General features: G+C 37.7%; 1 protein-coding gene across 1 annotated transcript; it reads left to right on the top strand.

Moving 5' to 3' along the window:
• Window positions 1–422: 422 nt before the first annotated feature.
• BBS5 (Bardet-Biedl syndrome 5) lies at window positions 423–13,293 on the top strand. The gene is made up of 12 exons (XM_049811884.1): window positions 423–540; window positions 2,247–2,329; window positions 3,165–3,230; window positions 5,050–5,099; window positions 5,781–5,908; window positions 6,790–6,925; window positions 7,869–7,964; window positions 8,482–8,544; window positions 9,386–9,520; window positions 9,635–9,718; window positions 11,514–11,537; window positions 11,650–13,293. Exons 1-12 carry the CDS (start codon window positions 479–481, stop codon window positions 11,749–11,751), a joined length of 1,029 nt encoding a protein of 342 aa, XP_049667841.1. The 5' UTR covers window positions 423–478; the 3' UTR covers window positions 11,752–13,293.
• Window positions 13,294–13,578: the final 285 nt, after the last annotated feature.

Raw genomic sequence — 13,578 nt, 5'->3', positions numbered from 1 at the left:
TTAGGTTTACCGACTGTCCAGGGGTTTGCCTGATCGTCCACGGCAATACAAATGTTACCTTGTACCAGACAAAACTAAAGCGCGAGGAAAAGCTGCAACGGCTACACGCTCCAACGACTCGCAGCACTCCGCTCTCCTTCACAAACGTTCACAAACGCCAGGCCGTCGGCGCTGCCGAGGCTGCCCAACCACGCCACCCAGCCGGCCGGCCGGCCGCAAGGCACGACAGCCGGAGCGGGGAAGGCGCTGGGCGCAGCGAGCCCGGCCCCCGCGCCCACACAGCCCGGCGCCGCCCGCGGCCGCTACCTCAGCCGAGCCGGGGCTAAGGTAGGCGGGAGAGCGGACGCCCCCCTCCCCCCCCAACACGTGCAGCGCCGCAGCCAATCCCGATCGCTGCGGGAGCGCGAGACACCACCCGCGTTGCCACGGCGGCGCGCGGGCTCGCCAGAGGGAGCGGCGTGCGCCGAGGCCGGCAGCCATGAGCGCGGTGCTGGATGTGCTGTGGGAGGACAGAGATGTCCGCTTCGACATCTCCCCGCAGTGAGTGTCGTTGCCCTGCCCTCCCCTTAACAGCAGGGCTTTCGGACCCGCCCGGCGTCTGTCAGAAGGCTGAGCGCGGCCGCCATTAGTGGCGCGATGGGTGCTGGGAGCCTTGCCAGTGTGGCGGGGCGGAGGGTGGGAAGCGTGTTTTCCTGGCAGGGCGGGAAGAGCCTTGCGTGGCCGTTGGCACCGGCCGGGCTGGCTGGGGAGTTTGTGGTAGGTGGAGTCTAGTCGCCGTTTCCAGTCTATAAAAGAAAAAAATAAATAGGTTGCATACGAGAGGACTGAGGGAAGGGTGTTCTCTTCCCAGCCGCCTGTAGCGTTACCCGGCGCTGAGAAGGAAAACTTAAGGTGTGCGTCTGAGGGGACGGTACCAGTCACTGGGAACAAGGTCTCGGCGTCCCTGCCGTGGCGTCGGCAGCCTGAGCTGACTGAAACGGGCAGTGGCTCTGCAGCCTCTTGAGGGGCCAGAGCTGAAGGGTTGTCGGGTACCTCCTGGTGGAGGCAGTGCTTCTGCGCTCCGGTGGCCTTGACCTCTGATGAGCTGCCAGCCTTCTCTCAAGACATAAAACTCATGCTCGGCTTTCTGTGGCAAAACCCTGCGTGGCTTTTGTAATATGGAGCTACAAATTAGCAGCTGGTTGGTGATGATTTTGGGGGTGGAGGCTGAAAGTGTACCATCATGCTTCAACTCCTTCCTACTCAGTTGACTCTACTGAGAACACCCCTTGTCCCTCAGACATGTTGGCTGCAGTAATTTTAGAAACTTGAAATTGCATTTTGGGTGTTTAAGCAGTTCTGTCTTATTTTCTTGTAAAATTGTCGTGTAGACAGAGCCTGCTTCCATGTTTTCTTTAATGCTAGTGTTACTATTCTTGCTACCTCCTGTATAATATATTTTGTGCTGTTCTGGTGATGTGCTGTTGAGTTCATACCTAGTGTCTTGATCCTGATCTCCAGTAGTGTATCTCGTAGAATTCCCCTCCTGATAATGCATTTTGTTTCTGTCATGCCAACACACTGAAGAGTTTTGGCTGCTTTGCACGATACCATTAAAATACAACAAATTTTCACACTACATCTGTTATGTAATTAAGTGGTTAGACCAGTTAAATCAAGCAAAATTAAAAAAAAAAAACCAACAAAAAACAACAACAAAACAAAACCCAACAAGCAAACCAAAACCCAACAAAAACCCAAACCACACTCTTTGTGGTAAATTTAGCAGAGCATTCCACGTGTCAGTATACATCTGATATTTCCTTTGCTGGCATCTATTCTTTCCTGATCCTAGCTCCATTTCTTATGACCTAAAAGTACAGCAAGAGGCAACAAACACTATCCATTAAAAATGATGTGAATGCAACTTTTTTGCTTTTCCCTCACATTTTCACACACTTTCTCCCTATTTTGGGGTATTGTTTGCTTGGTCACACTTGCTACATAATTACTTAATTACTGTTATAATTTAATAATAAAGGTATTAATATTTTTCATATGCCAGATGCAGTGATAACAATTTCAGGTATATAATGTTGATTTCTGTGTATGGGTGCATATGTGGATTTTTCATTGTGTGATGCCCTAGGCAAAAAAAGGAGAAAGGAAAGTGAAGTGGGGAAATGGAAATGGCCTTCTTTTGGAGGATAAATCTAATCTATTTTTCATCAGGTAATTTTTTTCTTCTTTTGTTTTTTTTCTTTTAGACAAATGAAAATGAGACCTGGAGAGGTCCTCATAGACTGCTTAGAGTCTGTTGAAGATACCAAAGGAAACAATGGAGACAGAGGTAACTGCGTACCCAGGAAAATTGTAAACTTTCTAATATTTAACCTTTGTTAAATGAAAGGTTCATGAAAGCCCTGTTTGGTTTCCATTGAACTCTGTATCAATGGTCTGTTGCAGAAAATAGATCCTGCCTGTTTCACAGATCTGTCTCCCCCTGGAGTATTTTCAAATAGGATCTCTTGTTCGAAGTTCTAGGAAGGTGATAATCTTGTCTCAAGATCTGTTTAGAATTGAAAGTCTCGTAAGAATAATCTATTTATAAACACTGTGGTGATCTTTTGCTGTAATCTTGTTTAATGCTTAGTTTCTCCTCATCTGGTTTAAACTGAATCAGTGAGGAATATATATATAGTGTGCAAGATTATGAAGCTGCCAGTATGCTGAGATGACCCTTCCTGGGGTTGGATGTGCTGCTGTATAGGGTACAGAATCGAAGAAATTTGCATGTGACATAGAAGGGTGAGGTTATTCATGAAGACAGCTGCGATAGTTAACTCACTGCTTTCCCCTTCTCCCTGGAGCAGTTCTGCACTGACTGTGTCTCCGCATTTTTGCCATAGGGAGGTGGATGTTTAATCAGTAACTGTTCTTGGTTTGGTTTTGAGGAATGCTGGTATATGTTAGAGGTTGTTCCTTGCTGGATTTTCTCTCCTAGCATTCAAAAAAACAAAAGCGTTTAGTGATTTTTCTGCTAAGGTGTCCTGTGCTTTTCTTCTTTTTCCTATCAAGGGGAAAGAATATTCTGGTGTTTCAAAACTAGAGGTATGGAATGGAATGGAACATCTAATTTAATCGAAGTTATTCAGACTAAAAATATCTATATTCTTTATTTCCAGGTAGACTGCTTGTGACAAATTTGCGGATTATTTGGCGCTCATTGTCCTTGCCCAGAGTCAATCTCTGTAAGTATCATCTCCTGTTAAACAACTGCAAATTTTGTTTCCTTTGTGGTGGCATGCTATTCTTTTGCAGTAGTATTGATTACAGTACAGAGTAGTAAAGTGTAGTTCTATTGCTCTGTAAAGTCTGAAATAAACTGTTACTAATGAATCTATTTGTAATATAGGAACTGTTATAATAATTCCTAGCAAAATGTTAATATTCAATTTTAATCTCTCAGAATAGAAGTTGAAGAATACTTCAGGCGTACTTTTCATTTACCCTGTGTGGCATTCATCTTTTTTCTAGAAAGAAACAAAAGTTTGAGTTTCTTCACACCTTGCTTTACTCATACCTCTTGTTGCCACCTGTTTATTCATATTATATATTGTCCTACAGTTTTTATTCCCCATAAGTACCTGCCTTTCCAAACTTACTATTGTAAGATCTGAGTAAGCTTCTAATTTTAACTGTATGAGTAGCTAGCAGGTGTACTTATATTTAATTTAATTTGCTGAAACAGGGGCAGGAGGCACTTACTTTGTACCCAGATTATTCCCAGTGCTTAATTCCCAATAGCCATTCAATATTGAAAATCTGTATTCTGTTCAAAATGTATATAAACTTAAGCCCTCTGCCTGTTCGCTTTTCTGCATTTGCTCATACATGCACATGCATACAAATTTTATATGTATTTATAAAGTTAAAATTGCTTGTTTGTTTAAGTTTTAGAATAGACCTTTTTAGAGGAGATCACAAAGAAACTTATGGAGTAGTTCAGCCCTATAGAAGCTCAAGGAGGTCTAACCTATGGCTTTCAGAGTTTAAAATACTCTCTAGCTTTTCAAGATAATAAATATTTTATTGAATGCTATTTTTGACCATTGCTGTTTCTTTTGGTTTTAGAAAATTTCTCATAAGCAACCTAGGAAGTAAGTCTTTTTCTGGTATTTTCAGAAGTATTAATTCCATAAAGACTGAATATTCTTATCTACATAACTGCTGCTACATCTGAGCCTTTGAAGAAGCAGAATCTTTCTGAATCAAATTCTAGTTCTCCTTTGGGTTTTTTTGGGGTTTTGTTTTTTGTTTTTTTTTTTTAACCTGGCAGTGCTACTATTGGTATCAGTAGTGGGATTGTCATTGACATTCAGATTTACCCCAGCACCGTTTTAGTGCATCCATTTGTTTTAGGAAGAACAGCTGGGATTGTTTCTGTTTTTATTTTGTATCAGAGCACTACTGTAGAAGAGGCAAAGTGAAATTTATAACTTTTTTCCTTCTTCTTTTTGTTTCTTCTCCACTTATACTTTCTATTTTGTTGCTTTTTTTTCTTTGTCATGTCCTTAGCTCTTCTACAAAGTACTACATTGATGTAGAAAGTTTTATTTATAAGGGTAAAAATTATGGGCAACATCATGATGAAACAAACCTTCTTGAGGCAACAGTCAAACGCTGAAAAAGGGAAATTCTGATTATAGATATTAGGAGAAAAAATGTACACAGTGATGGCAGTCAAATAGTGGAACAGGCTCCCAGAGTGGTTGTGGAATCTCCTTTGGAAATACTCAAAACTCAATTGAACATTACCCTGAGCAGCCAGATGGAGTTGGTCCTGCTTTGGGAAGAGCATTGGACCAGACAACCTCCCAAGGTCCTTTCCAGCTTAAATTAGTTTTCGATTTTGTGATGAGGGCTCAGACCATTAACCACAATGTGTAATTCTCAAAAATAGTATCCAAAGCTGTGCTACACAATTCAATATTGTACTTTGTAATTTTGACTATAATTTTTCCTTGTTCTCAAAACTGTTTTGTTTTTTTTTTCTCCCCTGACTTTTAGCTGTTGGTTACAACTGCATTATAAATATAACTACAAGAACTGCCAACTCAGTAAGTTTCAAAAAATACTCTTTAAAATAATAAAAGAAGCTGTAATTAATTGTTTATACTTATTGCACTATATCAACAATAAACTGAAAGTTTACTTGCAAGAACAGTAATAGAATAATAATGGAAGTTTAGTTTTAAAAGTTGAGAGAGTTTTAAATTTCTATAGGATTGGGGGTTTAGTCAGTTTCCTAAGGCAGTAAAACTCATGTAATCACACTGTTTGGTGATTCTTCTTCCCTCTAGGTAAGTCAAGTACATGTTGGCTCATTGTGTCTAAATGTTACAAAGGTCTAGAGAGGGACTAATTTTGTGCAAGAAAGCTCTCAAACGCATAGCCTGAATTACGTGCAACTGTGAAGCCATTTGTTTGTCTTGCAGCAAAGAACTAGCAGGGAGATTATGTAGGTTCCCCAGACAGCCACATGGTAACAAAGCCAAAAGTACTGTTTCAGTCATGATACTGCAAACGTATAGCAGGCAAGCTTCATTAGTTCTACTGTTGATGGAACTGCTAGTTTCTCCAGAAAAACTGAGTTAGGATGAAGACAGCAGTAGATCAGTGGTAGAATCAGGATTATACCTTCAGATATACTATTTAGAAAATATGTCAAGATTATTTATTGCCTGTACAGTCAAGCTACTATATTGTCAGAATGATAAATTTTATTTTTTTCCTTACAGAAATTACGAGGGCAGACAGAAGCTCTGTATATATTGACTAAATGTAACAATACACGGTTTGAGTTCATATTTACCAATGTTGTCCCTGGGAGTCCCAGACTCTTCACTTCAGTTATCGCTGTACACAGGTAGCATACTTAAAATAATGTTTGTTCATTTACAAAATTTAAAGAATCAAATATGTGGGATTAATACTGTAGATGGACTGAGTATATAACTGCCCATATTTAACAATCAGAAAACTTTCTTAGGAGAATACAATCTCTGGAAGGAAGGGAGAGAATGATCACAAATTCTAGTAGGTAACTGTGCATAATGAAAATTAATGTGTATTGATACCAGTCATTGATCACATGTTATACACCTTGTGTGTATAAACTATCTGAACAAATAAAAGTACAAAAGAGCTAATTTCAGTCTATTTTCTATCTATAATTTCTGTCTGTAATAATTTCCCATAATTTTGACCATGAAATGGAAATGAAGAGTTAAATCCTTGTCAAAACTCTAATTGGCTACAAAACAGTGGATGTTTCCCACCGAAAGATAGGTCATCTGAATGAATGTGTGCATAATACATTAATATAGGTTTCTGTTTAAGAGCTATGGATACTGACGTATATATATTGGATGTTTTTGACTTAACCAGCACTGAAAAATAAAGGATTCTTGATGTCCATACATGTGTAACATGGGACCCAGAAGACTTATGCTTTGCAATAGAGGCTGGGAGATTACTATCTTAAAGAAAAGAAAGAAATAGTATACACATGAACAATACAGAAGATCAGAACAGATGTCAAAAAAATCCTTTTAAGTTTAAAGATAACTTCATTAAGGAAAGCTGAAATATAATGCTTTATGTTGATGAAGTTTTAAGAGTACATTTTTGTGCAATGTGGTGATAAGAAAAGTTGAAAATATACAACATTTCATATTGGTGCTAAAACAAACAGTAAAGATAATAGAAAACACTGAAATGGTAACGTAAATTTTTTATTTTTTGCAGAGCTTATGAAACTTCTAAAATGTATCGTGATCTTAAGCTGAGAAGTGCACTGATTCAAAACAAGCAACTGAGATTATTACCACAAGAACAAATATATGACAAAATCAATGGAGTTTGGAATTTATCAAGTGACCAGGTATAGTGAAAAATGAGACTACATTGACAAAGCAAAGTTAAAATGTTTTGGCTTTTATCTAGCTGTTGTACTACTATAGTTTTGTAACCTCAAAGGAATTACCCTTCATTCAGTTCATCAGCTGATGCATGCGGAGAAGCTGATCCCGTATATTTGCTACTCAGTACAACAAAGTCTCTTTTTGGCAACCTGAAGTCTATGTGACTCAGTTAATATGCAAGGAACTAGATCTACGGTTCCTGTTAAAAAGATGTATTTATGAGTCTAAAGCTTTGTATCACCCTGAAAGACAATTGTGTTGTTTCCAAAGTGCTCTGCTGAATATTTGTATGTTTATGTGCAGCTTTGACCACAGTGTAAGACAATATAGTCTTTTGATTACTGGAAATTGAAAATACTGGAATAGGAATCTATGTCTTAAAACATGGAAAAATCAAGACTTTAAGGAAAAAATAGAAAACATTTCCATTATTTTACAGAGAATTAGTTGCAAGTATTTCCCAGAGCCATGAAACAAAATGGGAGCTGTTATTTCTGTCTGTGCAATTTTAGTCCAGAGTAGAAATAGGATCCACCTTGACAAGCTAAAAAGTTCTTTCCTCTACATTCCCTTGGCACACATCTCCACAATTGCTTAAGTTTAACCCACATGCCATTAAACTTATGCAATATGCCAGTTCCAGATCAGTACAGTTAAGAACACTCTCAGATGCCTCATGTACTCCCATGAGGCCTGCTGGACTGTGATTTGACTCGGCTGCTGTATCCTTTAAAGATTGGATCTTGCTTCCTTGCAATCAACAGAAGCATTTCGGCAGGTTTTGGTGGGAAAGAATCAGGCTTTTATTGAATTAAATATGAAGCTGTATCCTGCTTGTGTTTAAATGGATAGCAGAAAGTCTATATACTTCAAAGCAGTTCTAACATACCTTTTCTTTAATAGGGAAATTTGGGAACGTTTTTTATTACTAATGTGAGAATAGTTTGGCATGCAAATATGAATGACAGCTTTAATGTCAGCATACCATATCTACAAATTGTAAGTATCTTAGAACAACCATTTTCAAAATGAAATGGCATAAGTTCAAGTCTTCAGTTAAAACTCCTAGCTCACCAAAATTAGTATTTCATGTCCCACAGTCAGGGAGAAATTTAGTCTTACCAGCATCAACCACAGGGTAGATTTTTTTTTTTTTCTGTTCAGATTAACAGGGGGCTTTCATGGCCAGGTACAGATGTTGATAATGGCTTGTATTTCCAATTGTAAAACTATTTACTATGATACTTCATGCCACGTACATAGACTGGAATTAATGATCTGTGAACCTAATGTTCAGAAATTAACTGTTACCACTGCTACCAATTCTGATAAAAACACTTCCCTGACGTTCAGGGGTTCAGATTTGTAAGAGTAAACACGAGGGAACGATGGTAGCCAAGCTTTCAGAACCAGTAATTGTAATTAGTACAGTGTAAAAATAAATAAATAAATAAAGCAGATTTTTTCAAGTAATTCCAAAATTTTTAACAAACACTTTTTACCTCTTTACCATTAGCGTTCAATAAAAATAAGAGATTCAAAGTTTGGCTTGGCACTTGTGATAGAAAGTTCTCAGCAGGTAAGAAGCTTTAATAGCCTTTTTTCATTGGTTACATTTTTATATATAACAGTTCTCTAATTCTGAAATGTTACAGAGCTACTTTTAAGTTACTTAAACTGTTCCTTCTGTGTGGCCTTTTGAACACAACTTCTAAAAAAGTCCTCTGCACTGTTTAAAATGTCTGTATGTTAAGGTCCATATGGCTATTGTGAGTTATGGTTTCTCTAAGCGAAGTGACAGTAGGCCAGCATGACTAGCTAAAATAAAGTAAAATAACTGTTAAAAACAGTGTCTTGTGACAGATTGTCTTTGGGATCTAATTACTTCTATACTTAACTAAGACCACTATTTTTAATCTTTTTCACTTGTGTGTCTGTTTTGCTGGAAGAAACAAAATAATTTTTCTTCAATTTGACCTTAATCAGAAATGCTTGTAATGGTGATTTATTTTTAAAGTTCAACTAACTTTATTTACTGTATCTGAAAGCTTCTTTAATAACAACAAGATCTAACAGACTAAACATTTGCTGAGTAGCTAGGAATAAAGCATTAATATAACTTCTGAATTTCTCTCACCCTTGTTTGCTTTTGGTTTTCTGAGAAGTTTGTTCCCCATTTATATAATGGGCTAACAGTTCAAAGCTTATTTACCTCATAGAGAAACATTGTAATTGTTTTTATTCCACCAATGGTTTAAGTGGCAGGATAAAAATAAGATAATACCAAAATACAGATAATGTTTTATCAGCGAACTGAAATTTGCTATCATTAAACTGCAAATACCTATCAAAGGGAAAAAGTTGTTTAAATAGTAAGCAACACTAATAAATATGTGTCTTCTTTTTTCTCTGTTATATAGAGTGGAGGATATGTACTTGGTTTTAAAATAGACCCTGTGGAGAAACTACAGGAGGCAGTGAAAGAAATTAATTCACTTCACAGAGTTTATTCCGCTAACCCTATATTTGGAGTGGATTATGAAATGGAAGAAAAGGTACTCCACTCATTTATTTTAAATTAGATACAATATTGTGTTAACAGCAGTAATAAAAATACATTAAACATATTAGATAAGTGGATTTACTTACTTCAGTGTATTAATTTGCAGCCTCAACCTCTTGAAGACCTAACAGTGGAGCAGGTTCAAGATGATGTGGAAATAGAATCTGATGAACATACAGATGCTTTTGTGGTAAGCTGCTCCACGGAAGACTGAAAAATAAAGTAATTTTTGTTTGGTTATTCAACTGTAAGCAATGTACAACTGTAATCCTCTATTAAAGGCAAGCTACAACTGAACTTTCTATATGTAAAACACACCTACATGCCTTTTACTCAAAATCCTGATTACTACAGGAATTTATTCTGTGCATGGATTTTTAATTTAAGAACAAACTATTACTCAAAATAAATAGTAGTAGATATTTAAACTAATAGTTGTATGTAGTTTCTCAACACATTAAGATCAGGAATAGCTTGAAAACCAGCAGTATAACAGGTCTTCCTTCTCTTGGAGCAGATTAATAGATGGTAATACCTGTATGCTCAACATTCATCTAAGATTCAAACTTGAAAGATTTTAGAAAGGCAGCAATAATTTTGAGTCACTCCTGACAACCTTTGCACTCCTGACAATACCAGTTTAGAAAACTGTATTAGTATCTGTCTCCCAGTATTTCAGGAAAATTTACTTTTCAATGCATTAGGTTGCTTGATGACCTTCTTTCTAGGAATTTCCATAGTTACTGTGCAACCCAGTGACACCTGACTGCATGATCGACTGTACAGGTAGACTGCACATGTTTTCAGGTGCTAGCCTTGACACATTGACAATTGACATGTTTTCTTAATTCATCTTTGAAATTTGGTAAATTAGCAGTGCTAGCACCAATTTTATTTCCACCTTCTTTTCTTTTGCTATAATTTAGTGATACAGATAAGCTCTTATCTCTTCCTTTCCCTCCTTTTACCTAACTTTTTGCCTTTTTTTTTCTTTTAATTTTTGCACATTTTTTAAGACCTACCTTTTCTTTAAATGTAGATTCTGTTTGCTCTATTGGTGCCTTAGGCACCTGGATCAAATAACTGTGCTTTGCATATTCTAAAACAAAAACTGGAAGCTGTAAAAGATTAGAATGTGGTTGCTATAGGAGGCATAGATTGTCCAGGACCCAAGGACTCCATCCACACCAATATTCCATGACACTCCATGACTGTGATGCTGTTCTGTAGAGTCTTGCATAGCTTGAGATCCAGCTGAGCAGGAAAATGCTGTCTTTGCTGCCCTTTGCCAGTCCATAGGGGCAGCTAAAGCAAGATCAGGCTCTTTTTAGTAAATGTGAAGATCTAGAGCCTGCTTTTTCAGATACTTCTAGAGCTGTGGATATTTTCAGAGATCTGATTTCCTGAAGAGTTTGAGCCTTAATTTCCACACACACAGAATGGGAGAGATTGTATCTCTTTCCCAGATCACTGTCTGAGAGTAGAAAAATTTGGTTAATTGCTCAGTGTTAATTTCTTAGATTGAGTATGATGTTAACTGAATTTTGATATTGCTTCCACATTTTAAGTTAGTTTTTGGAACTGAATAATAAATGCTGCTGCACATGAGGCAGAAAATGCTAGGATGCTGTCACTTTGCCTTCTTATTAACATTTTATTCCCTGCAAAGTATGTCAGTGTAACAAATGTAATAGGAAAATTTCCATCATAATAAACAAAGATTTTTAAATGGTAAAAATTCAAATATTGGTATTTAATGAGAAATAACATAATCACCAACTCCTGTTAGAACCCTTTTGTAAATTATTTCAACATAGAAAAAATTCTGATCTTGTTCAAAAAACAAAAATAAAACCCATACAGACTGGCTTGTTGAAGAAAACCTATCAAATACAATTTTGACCCTAAGGAGTTATTAGCAGATTTGTTTTTAGAACTTTTTTTTTTTCCCAAGGGTGTGAGTTCTTTTTTTCTTTCTTTTGCAGGCTTACTTTGCTGATGAAAACAAGGTAAGAACACCTTTTTACATACTATTAAATTCATGTTAAAATGGGATGATAAAATTAAAAAGTACCTTCTGCTTTGTTTTATTTTCTGTCATATCTTGTGCATTCAAAAAAGCAACATGATCGGGAGCCCGTTTTTTCAGAAGAACTAGGACTTGCAATAGAGAAGCTGAAGGACGGATTCACACTCCAGGGACTCTGGGAAGTAATGACCTGATTTAGGTTGGCACATGTTTCCTAAGCAAGGGAAGACTCTCGGTTCTTACTCGGCTTGTGAGATCTGTAGAAGAAAACTTAGAAATACCAGAGTAGCAGAGAAAGAACATGCTAAAGCTAAAGAGCAGGCAAATATTAGATAATATGCCCTCAGGATATGTCATAAAGGAAAGATTATTCAAAACCCTCGTATGTGTAAAAGCTTTGTGTTTACTGCATCGCTTACTGAAAGTAACAACCAGTATCTAATATAAGGAGGGGCAGGGCCCCAGCTGCTGGTGGCAGCCCCGCCCCCCCGCAGGCATCACGTGTTCCACAAGCCCCAGACGCCCCGCCCTTCCTCTGGTCACACGGTGCAAAGACCCAAGGAGTCCCTCCTCTGTCTGTCAGGCTATAAGGACTTGGAAGTCTCTACCTGCTGCTACATGAATGGTGGCTGCCACTTTACTTCAGCCGCCATTATGTAAAATCTCATTACCCCGTGTTTTCATACTGCTTTGTGATTGGCTGACTGCCGGTTTTGACACAGTCGTACCCCAGGTGTTTTCAGGCATGTGATTGGCAGGACCAGCCACCTCATTCTGCTGCCAGAAGGTTGTCAGAGTAGGAAGCCCCCTCCCCTAACAACACAGGGTCTGTCATGGTGTTTCAGCCACCATTTTATGGCGGGTAGCCATCATTGTTTTTAACAACTCCATGACCCACGTGTTTGCATACTGCCCTGTGATTGGCTGCCAGGACCAGCCACTGTCTGCCATTTTACTTGGAAGTATGTCAGAAGAGGAAGGCTCCTCTTCCGACGTACACGGAGACCACCATTTGAGATAGGGCAGCGTGTGGTATATAGTTTGATGCTCAATTTAAAGTATTGATGTATTTCTACATAGTGATTAATTTCCCATAATGATTATATCTGAACCAAATAACCATAACTTGTGAAATGTGCAACATAGAAGTATCATATGCAGAACATTTTGTATCTAGGCATATTGGCTGTGTCATTGCAGCTGTGCTGTGTTACTGATAACTTTGACAAAAACCAATACTGTTCCAAGTACTAGTTTTCATGTCTCATAATTTTTTTAAATGTTCAGCAAATATAATTCTAGATACTTAATTGTAATCCAGATACCCTCATACAGTTTTTACTTTTTTTTTTTTTTTTTTTTGGCTAGAGCACTTCTTTTAAGGAATCATCTAGAAAAAAGTGCACACACAAATAGCTTCTGTATCTGAGTCATTAGACCTTCATGATGTTACGTGTTAGAGAGAAATGAGTCATTTATTGTTTAAAGGAAGATGCAGCTGTTACGTTTTCTAGTGAGATAAGACCTCTGTGCTATTTTCTATAAATGGAAAAAGTCAAATGAGCTCTCCTCTCAGCTGTTGTTTTAGCAGCTGACTGTTATAGTAAAGTAACTGTGGTGTGAATATAATTGTGGTGTCTGTAGAAAATCTTTCAAGGCATATATTTTAATGAGATACTGCGTATATTGAAAAGCAATCATTATTTCAATAAACTTTGATAATGTTATACCTCGTTGTAGGTGTTGCATTCAAATAGTTGTGTTTTGATCCTGTTTCCATTACCTTCAACGAACGTTTTGCCATATGGGTAAAAAGCATTCTCTATATAGGCAAAATACAGTCCTTCATCAAGGTACATTAAACAACTTAAAATTTCAAATTTGTTTTGGATCTGTATTACCACCTTTAATAAAAATCTAGATGTTCCCAGTCTAAATTGTGAAACCCTCAACATATACATAATTTTTCTAAATTCACATTCACTTTTCAAACTACTTGTCTGATTTTGGGCTTTTTTTAG

The sequence above is a fragment of the Accipiter gentilis genome, chromosome 1 (assembly GCF_929443795.1).
Source record: "Accipiter gentilis chromosome 1, bAccGen1.1, whole genome shotgun sequence".
Taxonomy (NCBI): Eukaryota; Metazoa; Chordata; class Aves; order Accipitriformes; family Accipitridae; genus Astur; species Astur gentilis.
The sequence above is the reverse complement of the archived record's forward strand: the minus strand, read 5'-3'. Positions and strand labels throughout refer to the sequence as shown.

Bases quoted from the DNA above. Each gene is read 5' to 3' on its own strand.
- BBS5 (XM_049811884.1), top strand. From the start codon at position 479: ATGAGCGCGGTGCTGGATGTGCTGTGGGAGGACAGAGATGTCCGCTTC. The intron at 5,100-5,780 runs GTAAGTTTCAAA...TTTTCCTTACAG, and splicing joins CTACAAGAACTGCCAACTCA to AAATTACGAGGGCAGACAGA. The intron at 8,545-9,385 runs GTAAGAAGCTTT...TCTGTTATATAG, and splicing joins TGATAGAAAGTTCTCAGCAG to AGTGGAGGATATGTACTTGG.